The 25,179-nt window shown below is 39.7% G+C and overlaps 1 protein-coding gene across 10 annotated transcripts in view; it reads right to left on the bottom strand.

Annotated features, from left to right (window-relative positions):
• Positions 1-21,743, bottom strand: part of SLTM (SAFB like transcription modulator) — a 28,020-nt gene extending 6,277 nt beyond the window's left edge. For 2 of the 10 annotated variants that reach the window (XM_086757727.1, XM_086757729.1), the window contains exons 1-14: positions 19,995-21,743; positions 19,159-19,246; positions 9,883-9,956; positions 9,439-9,624; positions 9,128-9,175; positions 8,098-8,125; positions 6,257-6,725; positions 5,648-5,697; positions 3,548-3,666; positions 1,830-1,979; positions 1,625-1,734; positions 1,376-1,536; positions 899-990; positions 569-732 (exon numbers count right to left, since the gene is read on the bottom strand). In XM_086757727.1, coding sequence (XP_086613853.1) covers positions 569-732; positions 899-990; positions 1,376-1,536; positions 1,625-1,734; positions 1,830-1,979; positions 3,548-3,666; positions 5,648-5,697; positions 6,257-6,725; positions 8,098-8,125; positions 9,128-9,175; positions 9,439-9,624; positions 9,883-9,956; positions 19,159-19,246; positions 19,995-20,477 — 2,222 coding nt within the window. In that variant the 5' untranslated portion in view covers positions 20,478-21,743. The remainder of the gene's footprint in view (positions 1-568; positions 733-898; positions 991-1,375; positions 1,537-1,624; positions 1,735-1,829; positions 1,980-3,547; positions 3,667-5,647; positions 5,698-6,256; positions 6,726-8,097; positions 8,126-9,127; positions 9,176-9,438; positions 9,625-9,882; positions 9,957-19,158; positions 19,247-19,994) is intronic. The other 8 variants (XM_086757728.1, XM_086757735.1, XM_086757732.1 and 5 more) reach the window with 6 other exon arrangements.
• Between the last annotated feature and the right edge of the window lie 3,436 nt (positions 21,744-25,179).

Below are 25,179 nucleotides of genomic sequence, written 5' to 3'. Positions count from 1 at the left end.
TTCTTCCTCCCAGCTCCTATAGTACAGCTTACAAGAAGCAGGAAAGGCTTCTCCTTTACACTTTATGTTTGCTGGGAATTCCTTTGCTTAGGGAAATCCAGCTAAACAATACAGATCATTTAACTATCCTTTGCAAACTTTTGGCCATATGAAAAGAGCAGAATAGAACAGTCTAGCCATTTAGTCCTTTTATTTAAAGGGACAAGACTGTATTATGCTTGATTTGTCATTTAGATGCACAACAGTTCTCTGTTTAAAAACAAACAAAAAACCTCCAAACGCTATTTCCGCCCATATCTCCTAGACAACTGCTCATCTTCTCAAAAAGAAGACTGGCATGCAGTAACGCTCATGAGATACACCCCCCAATAACGAACACTAAGCTACGGGTGTACATATATGGCTATTAAAAGATTAAACACAAATTTTGGAGTCCATTAATTCATATAAAGATACTGTTAACATCTAACTACAGAGCTAGACAGAATGCTTTCTAATTAGATTTCTAAATATAGGATCCGATCAATTAACGTACAAAATAGCCTTTAGCAAAAAGCTGAATTACTACCTTCGGAGTTCAACAGCTCGTCGTATTCTTTCCAATCGAACCATGTGTTCTCGCAATCTCTGTTCCTTCATCTTTTCAAAAGGCAAGATATCCTTTCTACCCCTGTATTCCCTGAATTTCACTTTATCTTGAATAATACGCTCTTTGTTCCTCAGTATCTGTGGCTGTAGACAGAGATTACAATGGTTATTTCAGAAGTCTCATTCATTTAGGGAGATTTCTGGATGCTATGTTCAAGTATCATTAACTACTTGTATCTAAGCTGAACAATATCAACTGTAAGGTCGTACTAAATCAGTTAAAGACTGCATCAAATCTATAGATACTTACTTTGTCAAACCTTCCCCTTCTAACTGTCCTCGTGTGGCCTGGGTCTCCTTTTGTTTGGTCTAAAACTACAACTTGACCTGGGCTTTTACCACCTAGTGAAAGGGGGAGAGGAAAAAAAAAAAACAAAAAAACAAAACACAACACAACAAAAAAAAAAGAAAAGAAAAGAAAAGAAAAAAGTTTAACACACACACACACACATATCCCTGGTCACCTATTACAGATTTTCCTTGGTGAAATCGCTAAAATTCTAAATTCAACTGCTACTGGTCGGAGAAGCATACCAGCGGATGTCTGTAATTAAGTAGTAATATAAAATATGGAAGCTTTAACATCAACTCTAAAGTAACGCATGTTACTGGAGTCTAAAAAAGCACAGGCATTTAATCACGCGGTTTCCGCTAAGAGCAAGAACATGCCCCCAAAACAAGTCAGACACACAGATTCAACAGGAGGAAACACGGCTATATTGCATACTTATTCTTTTCTTTTCTTCAGTTTTTTTAGTGGATTCTTGATTAGGGCCACTTGCTCCATTATCACTCTTCTCATCTTTACCTTCTGTTTTCTTGGCTTCTTTACTTTCTTTTTTTTCTGATTTTTCAGATTTCTTTTCTTCTTTTTTGGTTGACGGAGTTCTTGTTAGGAAAGAAACACACAAACGCGATGAGGAAAATTCAACTTAAAGGATTTTCCCAACTTCAGAAGAAATGTGAAATGCCTTACTTGCTGGCTTTATCACTTGATGCAGTCTTCTTATCTCCCGTGCTTCTACTTGAACCAGATTTCTCATCACTTTCCTTCTTCAACTCCTTTTTGGAGGGATCGCCTTTCACCTATGTATTTTTTCCAAAAGCAAAGAGGTTAATACAGATTCTTGCATAAGATGGTCTGTCTATTTTAGGAAAAATGTTAATCATATTAAACCTACTTTCTCAACAGAAATTTGTTGTCCGTGCAGCTCCGTTCGATGAAGGTGCGCAATACATCTAGCCACTTCTGTACTAGAAGACATTGTTACTATGCCGTAACATTTTGCCCCTGGGCTTCGTGCATTTGTGACCACCTTTGCACCAAGCACCTACACAAACAGGTACAATTTAAGTTTTGAGAGAGACATTTCTAGTAAAGAAGTGACGGTATTCCAATAACATTTTTATCCTGGTACATAAAAGAAACAAAGCCACCCCAACAAGAAAAACCCCACTCCACTAGAAGGACTGACACTCCAAGCATACAATTCCACAGGAAGCTGCAGCTTTGAGCACTTTATCCCAGCTTTCACATCAAGGCACATTAATGCTTGCATCCTGTTTTGCCCAGTCACAACTCAGGTATGTTCCCTAAATGTGTCTTTTGACAGTTACTGTCAAAATTCATTCACAGAAACACCACTGATCTGAACTTGATGGTTCATCTTTGACGGATGAACTCCCACAAAAAGTCAACAGCTGCCAATTAACGGCAGGAAGGTATAAGCAGTATTGTGTAGTAACTTAATAAGGGAGCCAGTTCTTCAAAGGCACCTAGCAAATGTGCCGATTAAGCAATTTTAGCAACCAGCTCTTTGACACTTGCTTCTTGAGAAAGCATTAAGCATCGCGTTCCTGCTCCTTGGTAGAATTTCTCTAACTACTGCAGCCAGTGTTCTTGATGTAGTCACACTCTAATGCAACTATTTTATCTTCCTAGCAGCTTGTAATGGTACAGTCATTTAGAAATAAACTATTTCCCAACTAATTTAAAACTGAGAAGCTAAGTAAATACCTGTACCAAGCATCTTTACAGCAAAAGCAGCCATGTTTCAACCCTTGTGAAGGCATTCGCTAAAATCACCGACGGAATTCATTCAAAAATCAGATCTCCAATAACCAGTGCACATACTTGATATTCACAGTGCTAAGACTCTTACTAGCTCCCAAGACGGAAAAACATCATAACTGCACAGGCTTATACAAACACTATTAATTCACATAGTTATCGCAACTCCGTTGAGAAAGTGAGAACCGCAACAAAAACTGTCTTCAGAAGATTGCTTAGCTTATATGGATTCTGCATTGTTCTACAGAATTTGTATGTTAAGTTAAACCAAATCCAAGAAAACAGACTTAGCTTATGCAGCCTATAAAAAAAAAATGCATTAAGTCACTAAGAGTCCCCAAATAACAGACATTAACTGTCATAATTTTTAACCTATTTTTCCCATTCATAAGCCCTCAGCACACATTTTAAAAGTCTCCCAAAGCAGCAGCTTCTATAAAGACTGTTTATATTACAATTTTACCAGTTAGCACATTGTCTTAAACTCACGGTTAAATACAGATGCTGTAAAGGAACATAGCCACTGTTATTTAATTTAAATTTGGGTTTTTTTTTTAAAGCCAGTCCTGACCAGCCACATTTCTGATGTTTCTTTTGCATCTATCTTACCTCAACAGGAAGAAAAATTTATTATAAAATTAACACATGGTTCTTCCGGTAAGCATGCACTCTTACGTTAGATGCTCAAAATACTGGAGTTTTTTAGATTACACTGGTCAGACAGTTCATCTCAGACTTTTATTTAAATCAAGTATTACTCAACTTCTGTAACTGAACAGAGGAGGGGAGAAGAGACACACACAACATATATTGCACCCCACGAAATACCTTTCCGTATTTGCCAAAGAGATTTTTCAAGTCAGCAGCTTTTGTGTTGGAAGACAGTCCGCTAACCCACAGGTTTCTAGTTGAACTTCCACTGCTACCACTAACACTGCTTGCACTTCCTGAAACAAGTTTTACAAAACAGCCAAAAAATTAAGGAGACAAAGGTATCATGAACACTGGACTAAACTGTTGCTGAAAAGAGAAACTTAGCCTGTTACCTTTAAGTAACTGTTTATCCGGTTACCTTTCTTGAAAAGACTTCTATATAAAAAAAATATATGCCATAAGATTTTATTCATTTACCCATGTATTGAGACCAACAGTGTGGCTAACTCATACCCAAATGACAGAGCTAGAAAAATCATGCAATTCTTTGTTAAAGGCATGCTTTCCCCCTCATTTGGTTATGTACATTTAGCTTCAACTTCTGGTTCTTGTCAATAACTTCCATCCAAGAAATCTTTTTGTTTAGCACTCAACATTTGTTCTTCATGAGTAGGTCTTTACACATTACCAAAGAGATGGCAAAAAGGTAAACAGAGGAGACTTAGTTAATCTCAGCCTCCATAATAAAGTGGTGAATTTCCACAACTTCTTCAAGTATCTGCTCTCCATCCAGCGTAGCTTTGTAAGGATACTGCTGGATGTAGAACTGGACGCAACCCACCGAAATTATTCCCCACATACTAAGCGAAGTACTAAAGAAAAGCTGGAAAAACATTATGTGCCTTAAACACCAACACCCCCACCCCATATATCAGCCATTTTTGCAACAACTTAGAACTAAGAAATAAAGAGCAATCTTACTCCCAACATATTTTAGTCTTATACTGTTCAGTTCAGCTTCTTGTTGCTTGCTGCTAAATCTATGAACTACTTTTGAGTATGTTAAAATGTAGCTGGTCATACAGGCAAGACCAGAACTGGATCTCCAGTTAAACAGTTAGAAAATGCAGAGTTTTAAAAGGTAATTTAATCACCTTGAGGGGAAAAAAAAAAAAGAGTAGTTTTCCTTCTTCAATGCATCAAGACGAACTAAGCAAAAGGCAACAAATCTCACTTATTGTCCAACTAGGACTATCTTGGTAAGCCTAGATATCTTGATAAACCGTGATACACAGAGTATCATTAAATATCATTAAAGAGCCACCATGCTGGCTTTGGCTATGCGTTTTATGACAGCCTTAGGATAGTTACTATTACAGTTATATATGCTACATGAAAGCAGATCTGCTCTGTTTTCATTTGCTTGTATACCTGTAACAATCATGAAAAGACATTTATCTACAGAAGATTGAATTAAATCTGCCCCAAAAATTTCTCCTCAGAAATTTATTTATCAGGTAAAATTCCATTCACCCATTAGCGATATCAAAGAGATTCTGGCACAAAGGTTTTTGGCAGACAGCTAGCAGGCAAAATAAAGAGACACAGGAGCTTATACAAATGCATTTGTTCAACTATGAAGCCTCAGTATCACCGGTGACGTTAACGTGCTCTTGAGCTCCACTCTGAATTTGTAATCGTACCTCAGGGGTTTACGCCAATAGATGGAACCTCCAAGGTAGACAATTAGTTCCAACTTTCACAAACTAAACAGCCACAAGTGCAATTTTGCTAGTTGGCACCTCAGCTGTTCTACTCAGTTAAGAGTTCACTTGTTTAAAAACAAGACAAAAAAAAATTTGTTGGTGTTACGTTTAAGTATTTGGAATTATTCTGTGCTTGTTCGGTGTATAAATTCAAGCCAAACCGCTGTATGTGAGTTACAGTGGACATATCTGAAAAATGATACCTTCTCATCAAAACAGGAAACGTTAGGAAACGTTAAGCAGAATTTGCTCCCAAGTGTGTTTTGAAATAGGAGACTATATTTTAATCGAGTCTTTAGAATTTTTGATCTTATGAGGAATCTGGCATAAGGAGAAGAAAAAAAAAATATATATATATACATATAGTTAATGACTACTGTACCTCTAACATAATTTACCACAGATGGATGAGTTCATTTATATAAGCCATTTTAGTACGTAGCAAGCAACTTTTCAAACAGGAAAGCATTTAGCTCAAGACAACACTACCCTAATTTGTAATAGTTACCTTTATCATCCTTTGATGTTGTCTTGCTTTCTTTAGATTCCTTTGTAGAGCTAGAGAAGCAAATTAAAAATCAGAAAAAATTGAAAATGTAGAATCTGGTAAGTGTAGCATTTTATACTAATACTAACAGACAAGTTAACATTTCAAAAAAATAAAAATAAAAAAGGGCTAGACTGTATATTTGAACAAATGATTCCCTTATGGATTCTTGCACTGATTTTCCCCAAGATGCCTGAAGATCTAGATTTTCTGACAACTCTATTCAGTGGATATATGGCAATCTTCTCCAGATTTCAGGACGGGGACTTGACTTCATTTTGTTTTCTTAGAACTGATAGCTGTTCATTACCATCATCACAAGGACATTTAAAAAAATCGTCAATTTGAAAAAAATAAATAAATGCTGACAATTCGACAATGCAATCAGTAGGACATAGTGTCTATACGAAGATCTTGAATTTTAAAAAGTAACTTATGGCGGTCAAAAAATCTATAGGCAGGAGCATAGGATACTAATTATAAGATTCTTGCTGCTACCCCCTTAATGTAGAGTGATCTTATTGAATGCTGGTACTCAGTATCGTAAAGAACTGACATAGAAAAACAAACCTCTTTGCTTGACCAGAGGCCCCAGTAGACGAGGGACCTTTCTTCAAAGTATCCTTTTCTTTGTCTCCAGATTCTGCTTTCTTTGAACCTTCTCTGGCTTCCTTCTTGACAGGATCACCCTTCACGCAGTCTTCCTTCTTACCATCTTTATGGTTCTCAGTCATCTCATAGTCCTTGCTTTCCTTCTCCAGGCTCTGTGAAATGGCATCCTGCCCATCCTTTGGCTTACTTGCTTCAGAATCTGTAATTTTCACATTTTTACCTGTTTCTAGGAGGTCATCACCATCAAAATCCAGAGTGATGGCATCTTCAGCCTGGATTGTAACCGATATGTTATCATCCTCAGCTTCTTTCACAGAGGTGTTAGCTTCCATCTCTTCGTGAGCCGTGTGATCAGCCTCAGCTAGGCTTTCTTCTGAAGGAAGAGGTTTAGATACTTCTTGTGTACCATCACCAGAACCTGCTTTATCTAAGAGGATTTAACAGGAATAAATACGGCAAAACAAGAAGTTTAAACAATTTCATATGCATATGCTAGAATAGGACCTAGAAAATACAAAGCCAGTTATTAGCACTGATGGAAGGTTAGGAAAAAAAAAAAAAAAAAACACAAGGTGTATTAACACAAATATAAATCCTTTACCCAGGATCACTTATTCTTCACGGCAAAACACATTTTCTAGAGACAAATACCAAAACATTAGGAGGGAGAATATGGTTCCATCCTGGAGATACCCGTTCTTCATGAGAAGTATCCATTTTTCCAGTTTAGGATTTAGCATTCCAGAAGAAAATAGTTGCTTTGGATGCTCACAGTTTGATTTAATCTGTCTTTGAATCTTCCTGGTTCCAGGACTTCTAACCTTCCCAAATCCAAAAGAATTACAGTCTTGGAGAATTTCAGTCAGCCTTCCACGCCGGTGTCCTCTTTTGCTTTCCTTTTCCAAGTAGTTGTTTGGCAGTCAAGTTAGTTGTACAAGGCTGCTGCAGAAAATGGAGGAGTGACCTTTAATCCAGAGTTCGTAGACAAACGGTTCTCAGTCTTCATCCACTGGGCAGATTTTCCATCTCAGTCCCACAGAGGCATCTCCAGCCGTATTCTTGGATTTGCGCAGATGAGACACTTCAGCCATAGGGTCCCTCGTAAACACAGAGTCTGAAGTTTTATCCTGTAACTTCAGTAATGCGTCTATTCCATCCTGTGTAAAGTGATGGTGTTCCATGTCCTTTCCAGTCCAACAGTATGTAGAATCCTTAAGACTTCTGTCCAGGAAGTCTGTTTGCCCAACTGCATTATGTTCCTTCTATAGTCTCACTAACGAGCACAGCTTAAAATAAAGGTAGCCACTCCACGGGTTTCCAAACACTTGTTTTACCATTCTATACACAACTGGTATTTCTAAGTGACAGTAAGCCAAGCACACGACGGTCCATACATTTGTTGGGTGCTCGAGCTCAGTGTAAGGGTGTATCATTTCATTCAATAAACACCAGTTACTGCAGCGCAAGTTGGAAGCTTGTGCATCACGACTTACCGTGTACTAAAATCAGAGTCCTTGAATACTATGTTTTTCTCATTAAGAATCATAGTATTACAACTACATTATACATCCACCACAGTAACTAAGTACTGTAATTGACTCTTAAGAGTAAAATAACTCTCAGGAGTGAAATAAACCCACTGACCGCAACGATTCCAGGTGCTGAGCTTAATACGGAGACAACTGATACTTAGTACTGGAGACAAGCCCAATATTCATAACGAGACTGAATATTACAAGAGAAAGTTGCCTGTTCTATCAGACTAAAGAGCTCTGAACACTATTAAACTTTAAACATACCTTTCTCATTTTCTTCATCTTCACCATCCTGCAAGAAAAGGAAGTCAAGACTAAATGTCTCCTGCTTTAAAATTCTAAGCAGAACAGTTCATATTTTCCACAGAATTTCTATTGCATGAAGGCAAATAAATGAACTGAAAACTGTTTCTAAAGAAAAGATGATGTACAAACCAAGCTTGTGCACCTCCCTTGTCAAATCACTGACAATTTGTACAAAGCTTCACTGGTACTGCAACACTTGCGGTTTGCAATGGGTTGGAGCACACAGCTATTTTCTTCCCCCCCTCAACTTAACAGGACATTTCTAAACTGTCCCATGGCTTGCTAAAGCCTTCAGAACGGCTATTAGACTGCTGATTACTACTGTCAGTGAAACGCAAGCGATCCATCATTAGCTTTAAAAGCTTAGGACACAAGTCAGAAACTAGGCAGGCTTCCTCCACCGAGCACTTAAAAATGAAACTATGATTTTAATAGGTATTTACTTATTTATCATTAACCTCACTGAGCAAGACACATCGTATGAGATGTCCCATTTCAGACATCAATTCCATGTACCTCAGAATGAACTTCTGAGCTTGAAGACATTACAGACATTACTATTAACAAAAAACCACCCAACCCCAAACAACCAACACCCCCTCTCCAACATTCTCCAAAGGTGAATTTCTACATTAAAACAAGAGTTTTAAACTCTTGTATAGGGTGTGTATATTACGTCAGTGTTCGGCAGAGCCCTCTGAAGTGTTTCTAAAAGAGTTTGAAAAAATATTCCTTGCTAAGTCTACGCACTGAACACTCCCAAATTGTAGACAGGGATTTGCATTTAAATAGGACACCTTATTTGGAAAGCACAATTATCTGCATTATAAAAAAAATACGAATGAAAGCTTCCCATATTGTTTACCTTTACTGTATTACATCATCTGACTCTCTAAAACGCATGCTAGAACAAAAAGCCAGTCTAAAGTGATCTTTTCCAACTAAGTAGGCACGAAAATCTGCTTAACAGACCTGACTTGGAACTTACATGGATAGTTGGAAAAGTGTAATCTTCTATGTCTTGACCTTCATTTTCCTATGAGAACATAAAAGGGGCTTGCTCAGCAAACCATTTGTAAGACACTTAAACATTCAGAGAGTCAAGAGATTCCGTTAACTCGGAAAGCATTTTAGTTAAGCGGACGCACACTCAACAGGGTGAACATCAATGAGCAGTTCTCAGGACTTGCATCTTTCAGCTCAGTGTTCAGACCAGTTCTGACTTCCTAATAATACAGACACTCTAAGAAAAATGTACATTTTGCTGATTAAAATGCACGTAAAAATACAACGAAGTACCTGACTTTCAGAATCCTTTTCTGCATCTTCTGTTGTCTCCGCTGGCTCCAGGTCATGGTATTTCTTCTTTTCTGCAGATGGTAGTTCTTTAGAATTCAAGTTCTCATCTTCAACAGATTCTTTAAACTCCTTTAATTCATCATTTCCGTCTTGATCACTTGCATCTTGAGTCTCCAATTCACCTTCCTTTTGGTGTAAACAACAAATATTTGGCATAACTTAGAATCACTGTTTCTGCAAAATACTGTATCACATCCATTATAAAAATTCATAGCATGTTTAAAAAACCCCACACCTTCACACCCTTAGGCATCACAGCTGTGAACAGAGTTAAAACAATGCTCCGCATTTCCACATAAATTAGCGCAAGGAAAATGGAAAGGTTTTTTGGTAAATAAAGACAAACATTGAAGTTAAATATAAACTGGGAAGAAACGTACATACTTTTATTACCTTGACAAAGGAATCTTCTTCAACTGAAGCATCACCAGTTAATTCATCAGCTTCCTGCTTTTTACCTGGAACAACAGGATATGCTAATGACTAGAGCTGCTAGGTACAGCAGACTTTTTTCCAATACTGATTATGTGTTGAGCCTTAGTTTATTATTCTCTATATGTTCTAGTTTATCTGACCTGTTCACTATAATTAAACTCTTACAAAACTGAGTATTTTTAAGGCGAGGAGGAAACGGAAAAAAAAAAAAAAAAAAATAAATCAGCTGAGCCAGCATGAACAATCAATGCCATTGCACAGACAAGCAGTTACATCCAAGTTAGTGATTTTAACACCAATCCTTCTACTTTGAGTGACTATGGAATTCAGGAGAAAATCAAAGCATACATTTCTAGAATTACTGGAGTTAACTAGACTTTATGACTTAAGACTTTGGAAAGGCCTTACTTTATAGGATAATTAGCATCATAGAGAAATTTAGGCTTTAAGAGACCTCTAAAGGGCATCTAGTCTCCCCAAACTCCCTCTCAAAAGTAGAGCTAGGATCCAAATACGACTGGATTGCTCGAGGTTTTATCTAGCTGTGGTTTTGAGTATCCACAAGTAAGGCAATTGCACAGCTCCCCCAAGCCACTTTTTTCAGCGCTTTTCAGAATTACAGAATTAGAATTACAGAATTATTATCAAGATTGGAAAAGACCTAAAAGATCATCCAGTCCAACCATCACCAATACTTCTCAGCTAAATCATATCCCTCAACACAACATCCAAACGTTTCTTGAACACCCCCATGGTCGGTGACTCCACCACCTCCCTGGGCAGTGCATTCCAGTGCCTGACTACCCTTTCCGAGAAGTAATATTTCCTAATGTCCAGCCTGAATCTCCCCTGGCGCAGCTTGAAACCATTGCCTCTAGTTCTATCACTGTCTACACGAGAGAAAAGGCCGACTCCTAGCTCACTGCAACCTCCCTTCAGGAAGTTATAGAGAGCTATAAGGTCTCCCCTGAGCCTCCTCTTCTCCAGACTGAACAATCCCAGCTCCCTCAGCCGCTCCTCATAAGGCCTGTGCTCCAGACCCCTCACCAGCTTTGTAGCCCTCCTCTGAAAGCGTTCCAGGGCCTCAATGTCTTTCTTGCAGTGAGGGGCCCAAAACTGAACACAGTACTCGAGGTGTGGCCTCACCAGTGCCGAGTACGGGGGTACAATTACCTCCCTTTTCATCACTAGAGGGAATAAACAGCCGAAGAACTGAGTCAGGCGAAGCACCTGGGTTTTCTATATATTCTTTACTACTAAGGGCATGCTCTGTTGAAGAATACTGTTCATCCAGCACACACACATTTTTCTCTAATAAAGACGGCTCTGTGGAGAAGACAGCTAGACACAGTTCCTTTTGGAACCCATTGCATTTCCTTAATCTTCTGCAAAAACAAGACCAAAGAACACTAGGTATAAGTATCTCCACACAAACACACCCTTTGTAGAGCATTCTGTCTCTCTGATTCATTCTATCAAAGATCAGCCTATGCAATGGTTTTGAGTAGCTCAAGGTACAAAAGCAGTTCTGTTAGGAAGTGACTTTACTATCTTCTACTGAAACTCAGGGTCAATTCAAGATGCAAACGAGATGGTAGTCATGTCAGCACTTAACGCTTTATTTTTTGACATCACATCTTCCCTCATCCCTTCATCCTGTAATGAACGGCTAAACCAATTCTATAGGTATTCAAAAGGAAGAGAAAAACAAGCTGAAGTTTGATACCGTATGGACATCTCTGCTACCTGGAACAGTCAAATTTTGTCAGCAATTAATTTCCATAGTCTTTCACATACAGTTCTTAAATTGCATATCAAAGCTGGAAACTGCTCAACTACAGGGCAAGAAGAAAGACTACTGTTTTGGTTTTACTTAGATTCCGGTTGGTTTTACTCACTACACTGAAAAGTGGCACACTGACAGTACTCATATATGCAGCATGCCGTTGTTTTGAGTTCAGATACACACTAGTCTCCAGGAAAAGACACGTGGCAGAAGTGATTTCTACTATTGCAACACACAAGATCTAAACAGTCAGGTTTAAAGGCATAAAGAGATTTGCTGTTGATTTTACTTCATTTGAAACAGACAAAATATTCTTGTTTATATTTGTAATGCAACAGATTTGTGATATTTCACTGCAAAAAGCCAGCAGCACAGGTATACTTAGGGAAGCTAGCTTTCATCCGAAAGAGGAATGCACTCACACTGGAAAGGACAGTTTTTGAGATGCACCACAGCTGATGCCTGAAAGCAAGACTAACCCATACTCGTATTACTGTTTTAGAGCTCTGTGATAGAATCCACAGCCACAGTATCTTAAATATAAATAAAAAGCAGTGAGGCACAGCAAGGATTTCTACACACATTCAACTGCTTTCCATTTTCAGTTTTTCCTGCATCCCATATGCACCTAAGCATACAGAGAAAGGCAAACACTCACAGCAGATGCTAGACATATTTAGCAACTATCGAACAGGTACTGTCATATCCATTCAAATTCACTCACTTTGCCTGAGGAAGTCTGGCAGGTGAACAAGAACCCAGACTTTATAAAGAATAGGAAAAAAAAAAATTTAAAAAAAAAAAATATATATTGACCTCAAGTTAGTCCCATCATTCTGCAATGGCAACTAGAAAACTCTATTTTACTGACACCTCCTCATCAAGAGGAGGTTGCACCTTTCAGTAATGAAGCTGTCCATATCTTTTGTTTGCTGCTAGATTAAACCAGACAGGAACGCATGTTTTCATCAGCCTTTGGTCGGCTTGTCTTTCTCTGCAATAAACCCCATTTAGTCTGAGTACCAGAGGTATTCCAAGATGTAAGGCAACCTGAACAATGACCTTCACTTTTCAGCTTCAAGCCAGAAAGTGGCAGTAAGTTTGCTTTCCTCTCAGTTCTGTGTTTCAGTTTACTTTGATCTGGTTAGAGCCACACTGCTCAGAAGTGGCACTTCAAGGTTCCGACATAGATAGTTTCAGATGTCAGTACGGTAACTTGCCAAAAAGCCAGCATCCACAAAATCACAAAAAACTTTGCCACACTGATACTCATCCACAGCGAGGTACTGAAAGGCACGCTTGGCTCGAACCTTCACATAACCAAAGTCAGACTGCCACAAACACCTTTCAGAAACTGACTGTTTCTGTGAACCTATTCAAGACTGGTATCATTTTGATGAAAATAACTGGGATTAAAAGGTCCGTTAACAATTACAGTCAGAACAGCTGGATCTCCTGCAGGAAACAGGGACAGTAGGTCTCAAGTCATACAAGTTGTCAGCACATGATAAAATTCATGTCCAAGTTTACCCATGCAGCAGCTATTGAAAATGTCAGTGGTGTAAGCAGCTCTCCCCACAAATCTGTGTGCCCAACACCACAAATACTAATTCACCTTGGAATGACGGCACTCCTTTATAGGCCATGCTCAATCCCTTTTCTGGCAACAGCAATCGCTACACACCATAAAATTGCAACAGACTACTTACATTGAGAATGAATATTCTCCTTAGAAGTAAGAAGATGATTTAGAACATTTTTAAAGCATTGCTATAACATTATGCAGGCTTAGCTTGCATCTCATTTACAACCCTTACAGTAGAATAAGCTTGTTCTACCTATTCATGGTCCTCTACGTTAAAAATTCAGGCTAGCTGAGTGTATGCAGAGTTATAGAAGAGTGTATTTTAGACTAGTCTTAAACAAACTAGACATCTGCATCCCATGCAGAAGTCGAGTGACACATTCATAAAATTTTGGAAGAATTAGTGTTTACATTTCTTCTGGTACTCCTGCTGAAACCCCCAACAGGGTTGTGTTGTACCTGATGCTAAAGATTCATCAAAAACATGGGACAGGAGGCCAAAAGGAGGAGGGGGAAAGGAAATCTTTACAATGGAATAAACTCTTTATAGCGTAAGTTAGTTAAGAGATCTGCTGCAATTCGAGTAGTATCATTCGCCACAATATTAACAGAAGTAAATTTACATTTCTGTATTCTTAAACGGTATTACAGGGTAACAAGAATAATTAAGTCTTACAAGTGTCTGCAGGATGCTGCTCTTAGTCATGTATGGTTTTTAGAAAAGATGTACTTTGCAAAGTCAGATACTCTGATTAGTAAGATTTGCCATCACTTGTAATCATATGATTAAAGATTCATAACCCTCTCTGGTGCAGCTCATTAGAGATATCACTCACCCCCACCTTAATGAAATTAGGAAGTATTTGGCAAGACTACCTCTTCATATCCGAGGGCACATGCAAGCCTTACCTACAGTCTGTTGTACATTGTTTATATCTCGCTTCAGTAAGGCATGATATATTGTAACTTAAACGATTAAGACAATTTCCAACATTGGAACCACCTATGTAAAGTGTTTCCGAGGTTCAGTCTGCATGTTGTGTTGATTACAACTTACAATATCTTAAATTTCTATCACTAATACTGAGTTCAGGTATTTTAGGTTAATAATTCTCTCCCTCCAGAGAAAGACTCTTCTATTCACCATGTACTCATTAACATGCAAGAAGAAAGTCTAGTTTAAAAGGAATGCTCTCTTTACAAAAGGAATGCTCTCTTTACAAATAATTCACACACATCTTTCCTCAAAACAGGAGAATGTATTCACTTCCTTCTAGTGCATTCTATCTTGAGTAAAACACTTGAGAAAAAGTAGAGTCTCAACAGTTAGTTAAATCTTGACAGAAATATGTAGAAGTTTGCAGTGATACAGAGAGTGACTGAACACCACCAGTCAGATACCTAGAAATAATAACAAATTAAGAAATCTACTTGGTGAGTCAATTAACATAAACATGCCTTGTAACACTGAGGCCTAATCAACTGTGAAACAGCTCTGTCTGCAAGGCCCCACCCCTGAACGTTTGGAGAAGTCACTTTCAAGTCTTTACTATTTGATTCACCAGCTGCAAAGCAGATCAACAGAACCAGCCACTGAGAAGAAGCAACAAAGCAACCACCTGCTTTTTATTTTATTTTTTTTAATTTAAAAGCAGATGAAAGCTCAGGAAGAAGACTCATTTAGAAAAATTATTCTGAAAAATATTTATTTAAAAAAAAATTTAAAACCTGGATTATTCAAGATTAAAAATCAAGGCATTTGTACTAGTACCCTGCAGATTATGTCATGTGTGTAACACAGCCAAATGACAGCTATTTTCAGTGCAGTTAAAAATCCCTGTCTTCCTCCAGCAATGATTTAGTGGGCAGCAGAACTCTGATCTACCTCTGGGCAAGCCTGCTGCGCAGCACAGTGGTTCAGAAATCAAATCACAGAACTATAGTAACAGATGTTAACAACTCAAACAGAAGAAGAAATAACGACTGACAGTTTATTAAAATAGTTTAATATTCCTAAGGACAGACAGCATCACGAGACTATTTCCCCACTCCACTTTCCTTCTGAAGGCCAGTGTACAACTTACATGTTTGTTTGGGTTTTTTAAAAGTAACTAAAGTTTTAATAAATAAATCAAAAATATTTGAGCAGTAGTATAAGCTAGCCACTGCCAGTTGTCAGCATTTGATCTAAAACCAGTAGTGTCAAATTGGAAATTCAGTACTAGAGAGGTACTTAAGACACAGAGTAGTATGTGCCTAACTGGCCTTAGAAACTTGAAGAGCAGCAAATAAACATTTTCTCTCACATTAATACTCTGAAGTTAACATTGATTAGCCTAAAATCTGTTCTTTGTCCAGACTAATTCCAAAACTTGGCAGAAAAATAACTTTCAATCACCAAGTTATGAGGTATGAATATGCTGCAATATTTTTGACTGTAGATACTTCAACAGAATGTTCACATCAGAAACATTTGAAAAATATTTCATACTAGCAGTAAAGTAACTTCCTCCAGACACCAGAACAAGCAGCAGAATGTTCAAGCTTGAAAAGAACAGCTTTCTCCAAAAACTGTCATCTTTTTACAAAAGGATAAAATTTGTCCACAGCTACTGAATTCCCGGGTGGAGGGGCAGAGCTGAGGCAACTAAAGATGGAACACTTGGTATTTGTTCCATCTTTAAACTTCCACACTTCAATTGGCAAAACCAATTGATCTCACCTGTACAGCTCCTCTGATCAGCTGTTCTGCAGTTCTTTGCTCCAAACAGGTAATTAAATTAGCTTCTGGAAAAAGTGTTAGATTTTTCCTAACTTTGCATACAGAATTGATCACAGATTCTTGATGGATTGCAGAATCATTCTGCAAGCATTCTTTGTCACGCAAAATCCTCCAATTACACACTTTCCTGATGAAGATCCACATGGTTCCCTCTATGTTATCTCAGTTTTCAGCAAGTCACTAAATGCCCTGTTTTAAATACGACTCCTTTTTCATACAATATCTTACGCTGCAGAACTTTGCGTGGGACACTGGTGAGCTGCTGTTTGTTTTAAGACAGAAAGAAGGTCTACGTTCAAACCAGTTTAGTCAAGGCCTTTTTCTTCTGCTCATAGTGTTTTACAGATGTTTCTTTCCTATCTCATAGCAAGCTGGCTTTGTATCATCATTGTCAGAAGCTTGACACAGTCCAGTAAAAACCTGCAGCACATACTCAGTTGATAAATGGATTTATCAGGCCATTACAAAATCCTGTTATGTGAACGTAAGTCCCACTCTGCCTCATTCCTATTCTCCTCCATTTTTGTCAACATGCACACAAAAAAGCAATGAGAGGGAAAACAGATATATCATACACACACAATTCCCCCTCTAACTCAGTCTGCATCAATATTCCAGATCAAGTTTTTCTAACCAGACATTTCTAACGAGACATCTAATTTTTTCCACAGACCTTAAGAGGTGAAGTATAACAGGCTACAAAAGACATTCAGATCTAAAACCAATACCCACCTGACATAATTTGTGATTTTTTTTAAGGGAAACTCCTTCCTCCCTCCCATTCATCTCTCTCTGGGTGCTGTGAGAAGGTTTATCCACTACTCCCACTCTCCAGCCTTTTCTGAGGCTGTCTTTTCTCCTTAAGTCCAACAAGTATCTAATATTCCTACCCTCCTTTGTACAGCAATAATAGCATGGGAAAAAAATACTATAGGATTAGTAGTGCCGTTAATTTTGTCACTGGACAGTGATAAAATAATTAAAGACCCATTAGTATTAAGTCTGAAGCTGTGGGGCGTGGGGGAAGCAAGCACTAGCAAAAGGCCTAGAGCAATCTGTCAGCAAAATCAGTAAAGGAGGCAGCTCTGCTCCTCGCGAAGAGCATGTACAAGCACAAGGAGCACGAAGATAGTTAATGTGAAAGAAAAATTCAGTCCTCCTGAATTCAGTTGATAAGCATGCATCTCCTACGTGCCTTTGAAAGTTTCCTAGGGACACATTAGGGAATGGATTTTTGAAGCGCTAGATTTCCAACTTTTGATGGGATACTTTTTGCTTACTAGTAACGTATTTCAGCAGAAAGCACCAGAGAAAGAGATAACTGCTGATTCTGATGTTAACACATACAAGAAAAGTTAAAAAGAAAGAAAATATTCTTTCTTACAGTTAGAAGTAAACCAGTAAGATAAAAAAAAAAATTCCCCCAGACAAATCAGTGTGTTTTTCCTGTTCTGTATCTGAAGATGAACAGCATGAACCTTTTGGCACAAAGTTTCCTCGTAAGACTTCTGTAATCCAAAAAGTAATGAGGAAAAATGTTTGAGCTTGCAAAGTGAGTAGATAAGAACTTCATGAAGGTCAAATTTTACTTTGAGCTTTACCAAGAATGAATGTGTTACATGTACGCCTTACAATTTGATTCCACAGAAGAAGTGGCAGGGAACAGCTAGAGAAGCCCTGCCCCAGGCAGCAGCAAGCTACCTTGGCAGAACCAAAACAGTATAACTAAACAAGGAGCCAGTTCAAGAACATCATGCACAGCATGATATTAGTTTGGAGGACAGGAGGATGAAAAGCAGCAGATAAGAGAAGCGTTCATCACAGCAGAACAAGCAGCCGTTTAGATGTCTACGTGAAAGTATGGAAGCGTTTCCTTACTTAGCTTCCATGCAGTTTGCTTAAGCATCAGCTACCTTCCTAGAGTAGAGAATAAAGTAGTGTCACAGAACAAAATGAAACCACTTTGTGAAAGTTTACTTCCTTTCATTTTTCTAGTGTGTCAAAAGTACAGATAAGTTATTCAAACTTCCTAAGCAGACAGATTTTACTATTAAATTCCCCATTCACAGCACCAGACATTAAGCATGAACAACCACTTCCACCACAAAACTCAGACTAAGACAAGTGACAGTGGTATAAGATTGATAATTCCCAAAACAGGTATCTATAGGACACGCATGAATGCTCTCACATGTATGTTCAACACAGAATACTATCCATAAAACAGACATTTCCTTTCCCAGTATGGCTTGATTACGGATGCTCCCAGAACAACAGAAAAACAAAAATCCAAACAAAAATCCCCCAGAACCCAAAGTCACAAAACAATATTTAAATACTTAGCAAACGAAAACAGAGCCAACACAATCACTGCTGAACAGTTCAGTATAGAATCCAAATAATTACTTTTCACAACAGAAAAACTAAACTCTCTGAATTAGACATTTCACAGCAAGCCTTCAGAGACCATTCAGGAAATTCATAGATCTAAATCCTGTCTTCAGTAAAAAGTATGCAAATAAACCCACACAACACAGTCCTCTTCAGGCAGTGACCTCCTACCACATACCACATCACTAACCTAGGTGCAGCACGTCCTCCTTGATGAACAACCTCTCAGCTCTCCCTTTGCTGTTGCACAGATACTTTCAGACAGGAGAGCAACCCATCCCCAGCAGCAGAGCCGCACAGCAGTTCCTACAACAGCTTTGCGCCTGTAATGCTCCACGTTCAGGAACTCTTAACAGCATATTCCAAAAATCTCACAAATCATCTACACAGCCTCTGCACGCACAGTGCAAGTCTCCAGGATCTGCGAGCAGTCCAGCCACTACCCCATAACGCAGCTCTTAACCCACTCGTTTTCCATATATATCCAGCATCACTACACATTTCCTACATATAGCGACTGAAAGCAGATGAGCAAGGCAAAAGATGTCTTACATGACACAGGTCACAAACAGTAAAGTCACAACTGTACCCAAACTACACACCACAGTTCCACACTCCTTCTTTATGGTGAGATATGCAACAAATCCAGCTTAAGAATATAATGTATATCAACAGATATACCTTTGCCTTTAGCTGGTTTCTTGGTGGGTGTGTCAGCTGAAACAGTTATTTCAATATTATCTGGATCGCCTCCTTCCTCTTCAATAGCCTAAATGAGACAAAAAAAAAAAATTACAATTTTTAACAGATTTCAGGGAAGCTAGACAATCTGACTTCAGTAGAAGTCAGTAAACCAAAAAATTTCTTTTTTTTTTCTGATCTCAGAAATATTTTATAAAGCACTTTGGATTAAACCTTTCACTTAAAGCTGGGAGGGAACGCTAACGATAAGTTTAAGCTGTTAAAATGACATTTTCGAAGGACAGCTTATCAAGGATCAGCACATTTCTCTTTGGAAACTTAACACTGGAAGGCCACTACAACATCCGCGAGGACATTAAGGGCACCACAAAAACGGGAGGGAGGAAAGCACAGAAACCTTACAGCAACAGCCAGCCCCAGGGCTCGCCCCGGCGGCCGCCCGACGAGCTCCAGCCCCGGGGCGGCGGGCGGGCCGCAAGACCGGAGGGCTCGCTCCGCCGGCCAGCCCGGCCTCCGCCAGCCGGGACACCGAGCAAGGCCTGGGCCGGCCCGGCCCGGCCCGGCCGCCGCCCCCCCAGCCCGGAGGCCGAGAGGGGCGTGCCGCGCTGCCGGGTCTGCCCGGTCACGGCAGACCCTCGCCCCTCCACGGGCACCGGCACAGGGAGAGGTCCCGCCCCCCACACCGGGGGCAGCCGGCGGGGCCGGGAGGGCCCCGCCCCCGAAGCCGGGCGGCCGTCGGCGGCGGGCTGGGCCCCTCGGCGGGTCGCGGCGGGTGGGGCAGGGCCGGGCGGCGCGGCCTGTGCCGCCCTTCTCACCTGCTTGAGCCGGGAGATGAGCACGGTCTTCACCCCGGTAATGTCCAGGTTGCGCCGCTTCAGTTCCGACTTGAGGTCGATGACCCGCAGATCGGTGATCTTCTTGCTCTCGGCGGGGGGCAGCGCCACCGCCGCCGGGGCGGTGGGTGCCGCGGGAGTCCCCGCGGCGGCGGGAGACGAGGCGGCGGCGGCCATTTTAGAGCGACTGAGCGCGGCAGCTGCACGCACAATGAAACCCCCCCCTCCGCTCGGCCGGGCCGCCCAGTACCCGGATGGAGGCCGCGGCCGACCTGGAGGTGCGGCGCAGGCGCGCTGCGGCTCACCTGGCCCCGGGACCTCCCCGCGAGAGGTTGGCGGCGGGCGGAGCGGGGGTGGTCGGGCCGCGCCTCGGCCCCGCGGAGCCCGCCCCGGAAGGACGGGCCGGCGCTCGGCACGGCTCGGGGCTGGGCTTTCGCTTCTGCAGGGAGCGGCGCAGAGAGCCATGAGGTTCCCCCCCGGGGGCGGTGCGGGCGGCGGGGCTGGGCCTGGGCCTGGGCCTGGGCCTGGCGTGGAGGCGTCGCCGGGTGCTGGGGGCCGAGGCCGGCCCGAGGAAGCGGCTCTCTACCCGCGATGGTCGCTGGTGTCTGCCGAGAGCTCGTGTTTGAACGCTTTGTGCCGCTGTGGGCCCGTTCGGGGTGGGGGGAAAAAAAAAGCCACAACTTTTAATAAGTGTGGGGCGGTGGCGCAGCGGGCGCTGCCGGCGGGGCGGGGGGCGGCCGCCCAGGGCGGGAATCCGCTGCAGGTTTTTCTCTTTTTTTTCTTGTGGGTTTTTGAAAGCTTTGCTGAGGCACGCCTACTTGCGGTTTGTTGGCGCTTGTAATGAAGCGTTCATTGGATTTGTGTCAAAATTAACTCTGATTTTTTAATTTTTTTCCCTAAATAAAAGCAAAATATTTATGTATTATTGGTGCTTCTCCCTTCGCATTAACAACTTGGATTGTGCCTTCTTGCTTGCTCTGGCCGCTGACTTTTCGAGCTTAGGAAATATGCTTAAATATTTAATGCCGATTTTCCCAGTTTCACTCAGATGAAATTGTAGTATTACATCCTTTAATCAGCAGCTCCACTGATTTTAAGTATTAGAGGAAGAACGGTCTAGGGAGACGTAAATCTGTTTGCATAACAGTTTTCTATTGGAAGTATTCTAGAAATACAATAGTAATATTTTAAATTGTTGACAAATAAAGTACCTTCTGTTATTATTTATTTGTACCAGGTAGTGGAAGGTGTTACCTCATAGTTGCCATTTCATTGGCTTTCTGTGGAGAACACTTGAAGTTATTTTGTCAATATTAGATGGTACGGCTGCTGTTAAATCTTGAAATGAGGCAGAATGCTTGCATTTAAGTACATCTAAACCAGTTTAACCAACAATCCTCTTCTTCTGTCTCTTAAATTGTATATTGATAAAAATGGACAAAATTAATGAGGGTTCATTTTATTTAATAACTTGGTTAAACAGCCTTTAGTGCAGTTGAAGTCCTGAATCCTGCAAACATTTCTAACACCATCCTTTTCTTTCTTTTCAAAATGCACTTGGAAGTATTTAAATGATACTTTACTTAACTAGTTATCAGTAACAGACTACTATCCATGTATTTAAAAGTTAAGCATCTGCAGAAATCTATAAAAGAAAACACAGTTTGGACTGGTAATTACATGTATGTTTTAGATAAATAATGCTGCTGTTGCGCTTGTTCTTTTTATAAAATCATGCAAATGACACTGGTTAGGTTCTAGTTTACTGTGAAGACAGGTTTACTGTGTCCAATTTCAGGGAAAAAAAAAAGATGAGAGGGCTAAAAAAGACAGCATTTGCACTGTTCTGTAGGGGTTGCTTGATTTACCTAAACCTCACGGCTTCTTGGTTGATGTCACATAGGTGTGAAAGCTTTACGCATAACTCCCCTCCCAAAAAACCCCAACCAACAGGGCCAAAAGCGACCTTAAGACTGTATTCTCAGTCATCATCCTGCCTCAAGGCACAATAAGCTGTTATGAAAACAACTGTGGTGGATGTTTGCCTAACCTGTTCTTAAAGCCTTGGACACAGATTCCACTCATTCCCCAGGCAGTCTAGTCCTTAACTATCCTCCTTCAAATGTCTAGATTCAATCCCTTTTGCTGCAACTTAGCTTTCTTAGGCCAAGTCAATATAAAAGACAGCGTTCCCTTTCTTTCTGCAGCATCCTTCTACGTGAACTGTTCCCATATTTTTGTTCAGTCTTTTTTTTTTATTTATTTAAAAGCATGACTTATTTCCATTTTTAAATCAGAGTTCTGAAACACATGACCTTTTGTTGTTGCACCCCTCTAGTTCCTGTCCAATCTTTCCACAGCTTCTCAAAGTTATCTTGGTGACAACACTTCTGATTATGCAACTCAGTAGGATGTACGCCTTTTTCAACCTCATGAACTTATTGACATGTTCTGCTTTTGATCCACTCTAACTATTTTCTGCAGGTTTATTACAATAGCTCTTTTCTGAGCAGTTTATTATTTCTGGCTGTGGAACCATAAATGGAAATTAGGTTGGTTTGATAGACTGTCATGAACAAATAGTGTCAGTTGTTACTTATTTATCACTTTGTTATTTTCCAGGTATCTACAAACATTTCCAATTTGTCCAGGAATGTTAATTAAGTTGGCTGGTTTCTAATTTCCTGTTTGTTTGATTGTTTTTTTAAAAGGTAAAATACTCTATTTGTTCATGTGTAGTCTCTTGAACCATCTACTACTTTTCAAATAGAAGGTTGTTTTATACCATTAGGTTCTAAAATTTGTGGTAAAGCTTAATGAGGAAATGGTAATAAACTTTCAAAGAGGAGAAATATTTGGCCCAGGTATACTTATTTAAACGACAATGAAGACAGAAATCCAGATCTGTGTTCCTCTAAATTCTTTTTTTGTCTATCTTGAATAAGAGACACTTGAAAATTGTGAATCCTTAGATTTTTAATGTTTTTCCCTGAGATCTGTAATTTTGCTGTTTTCTGCATAGAAGATTATCCCAGTTTCAACAGTGCTGACCAGTCTATTGCCAACCTCACACTGAAAGCATAATGGAGGACCAAACACTAGCTATTTCATCTTTTATGGCTTAATGCAGTTCGTATACTCTGTGTGGTTTCAACATGATTTGGTTCTGTGAAAATGCAGTGATGATCAGTATTTTTAAAACATACAGAAGTAGTTCTAGCCTTTTTTTTTTTTTTTTTTTTTTTTAAGGACACCTCCTGGCTAGAGCATTCACCTAGAGTTGAATAGGCTGTCCCAGTTCTCTTCTCTTCACACAGCCACTTGCTTGTCCACGTCCCCTTCTGAAAAGCCTTCTAAAAAAGAAGAGATGTTGGTTTAAGGAAAAGGGGGATTGGGGATGCTGGAAGGTCACCTCCAAATAGAGTGCCTACAATTAAACAGGACCCTGTCCCATCTGACACACGTTGCTCTTCCCTGTCTTTCTGTCAGCAAAGCTGTATGCAGTTCTCTGCTTAACATACCGGTGGTTTAAAAACTGATTTTTGCAATGTGTGTTTTCACTGTAACTAAGCTTTTGCTTATTTGCTTCAAAAATCAAAGTTTCTAATACAGTATTTTGGATTCTACTTTGGGTGCTGACTACATCAAAGCTAGTTATTACAGCAATAAGCGATGCAATGACTCGGTTCCTTTTTGGATCTAACACATTTTTTAAAAAGTGAGACGCTGGGCTGATGCTGGTTAACTGAAATGAGCAGGAAGAGTCCCTTTTACTGCGAAAGGCACCGAGTCTTGTCCCCGTTCTCGTGTTACGTTGCCTGCTTACTGCAATTTCAAACTTTGCTGTTAGTAACTCCTGCTGTCAACCTGACTCTGTTCAAACAAGCGTATTCAAGCTTACGTTTAAAAATTTGTAGCTGGTATGTTTGCTGCACTATTTCTCTCCCCTGCAGACAAAGCAAGAATGAATAATTCCATTTGAGACATTTTCAGTGAATGACTGACAATAGATAAATTTTGAGCTTAAGAATCACTGATAATTTAATATGCATTACTGCTGTAAAAAAAAAATAGCCTTTTCCACTCCAAATGTATAGTTTTCTTTTTGATGTATTATTGATATGCTGTATGATGAGCCGTCAGAAGGTTGCAGAAATGAGTTTCTGATCTCTAAGTAGCTCTTATTACAATTCTTCTACAGAACAGCAAGGAGAAGAACGTCATTTACTTGTAAATCAGACACAAATATTTTCCTTCATTTTGGTAATGAAAGTAAATGTACATGGTAGGAAATGGCTATTGAATTTCTTAGTGTAAAATCAGATCATTAAATGCAGGGTGCTTTTGTGTGTTTTAAACCTAATTGCCCTAAAATTAGCTGCTGATTCATCATTAAAACACAAAAATGGATTTGGCCCTGTTATTGTATAAGCACTGAAAGAAGACAAAGGAATATCTCATGCGACCTTTCTATTAACAGGTTGGTGGCATATTTGATTTTCAATAAGAAAAAGACCCATTAAAATACTGCCAACAAAGTAGCTGTTTCTGAGTAATTACATGCACCACACCTTCTTAATTACATGACAAATTAAATACTTAAAATACCTTACTTAGAATATCTGCCTTATTGAGACCTTAGTAGGAATTTGCATATTTTCTGAAGTAATGTTTTGCAAAAATGCTGTTTCTAACCTTTCAAAGCTTTATCACTTAATATGAAATTAAATGAGTGACTAATGGGTCATTTCTGTATCTATGTTTTACTGTAATGTAAGGCATTTGGTTCTTCCATGTATCTTACAAATAGAGAGTTACCTGAATGGTGCGTGTTATTTTCCAAGGCTTTCAAAAGCTCTTAGATCAATCACATTACAAAATTTCTTGTATTTATCATCATAAAATATATAGCACAGGCAGGGGTCGAATTTTATTTTTGACTCTGCAAATGCATCAGTCTTTCCTTGTTCCCTACTAGCAACTTTTCTTAATACATATCTTGCTGCATTTTTTATCCTCTTCCCTGTTTCTCCAGTTTTCACTGTTGAGTTCTTCATCTGGACTGATTTGAGCTGTGACAATTTGTATCATCTGAATATTAATCCCACAATTTTTGCGATTTTTTTTTTCTGTGTAATCCTCACAACATACTACCACAAGAGGCTTT

Source organism: Chlamydotis macqueenii, chromosome 12 (genome assembly GCF_036417535.1).
Source record: "Chlamydotis macqueenii isolate bChlMac1 chromosome 12, bChlMac1.mat, whole genome shotgun sequence".
In the NCBI taxonomy this organism is placed as follows: domain Eukaryota; kingdom Metazoa; phylum Chordata; class Aves; order Otidiformes; family Otididae; genus Chlamydotis; species Chlamydotis macqueenii.
Note: the sequence above shows the minus strand (reverse complement) of the source record. Positions and strands in the feature narration are given on the sequence as shown.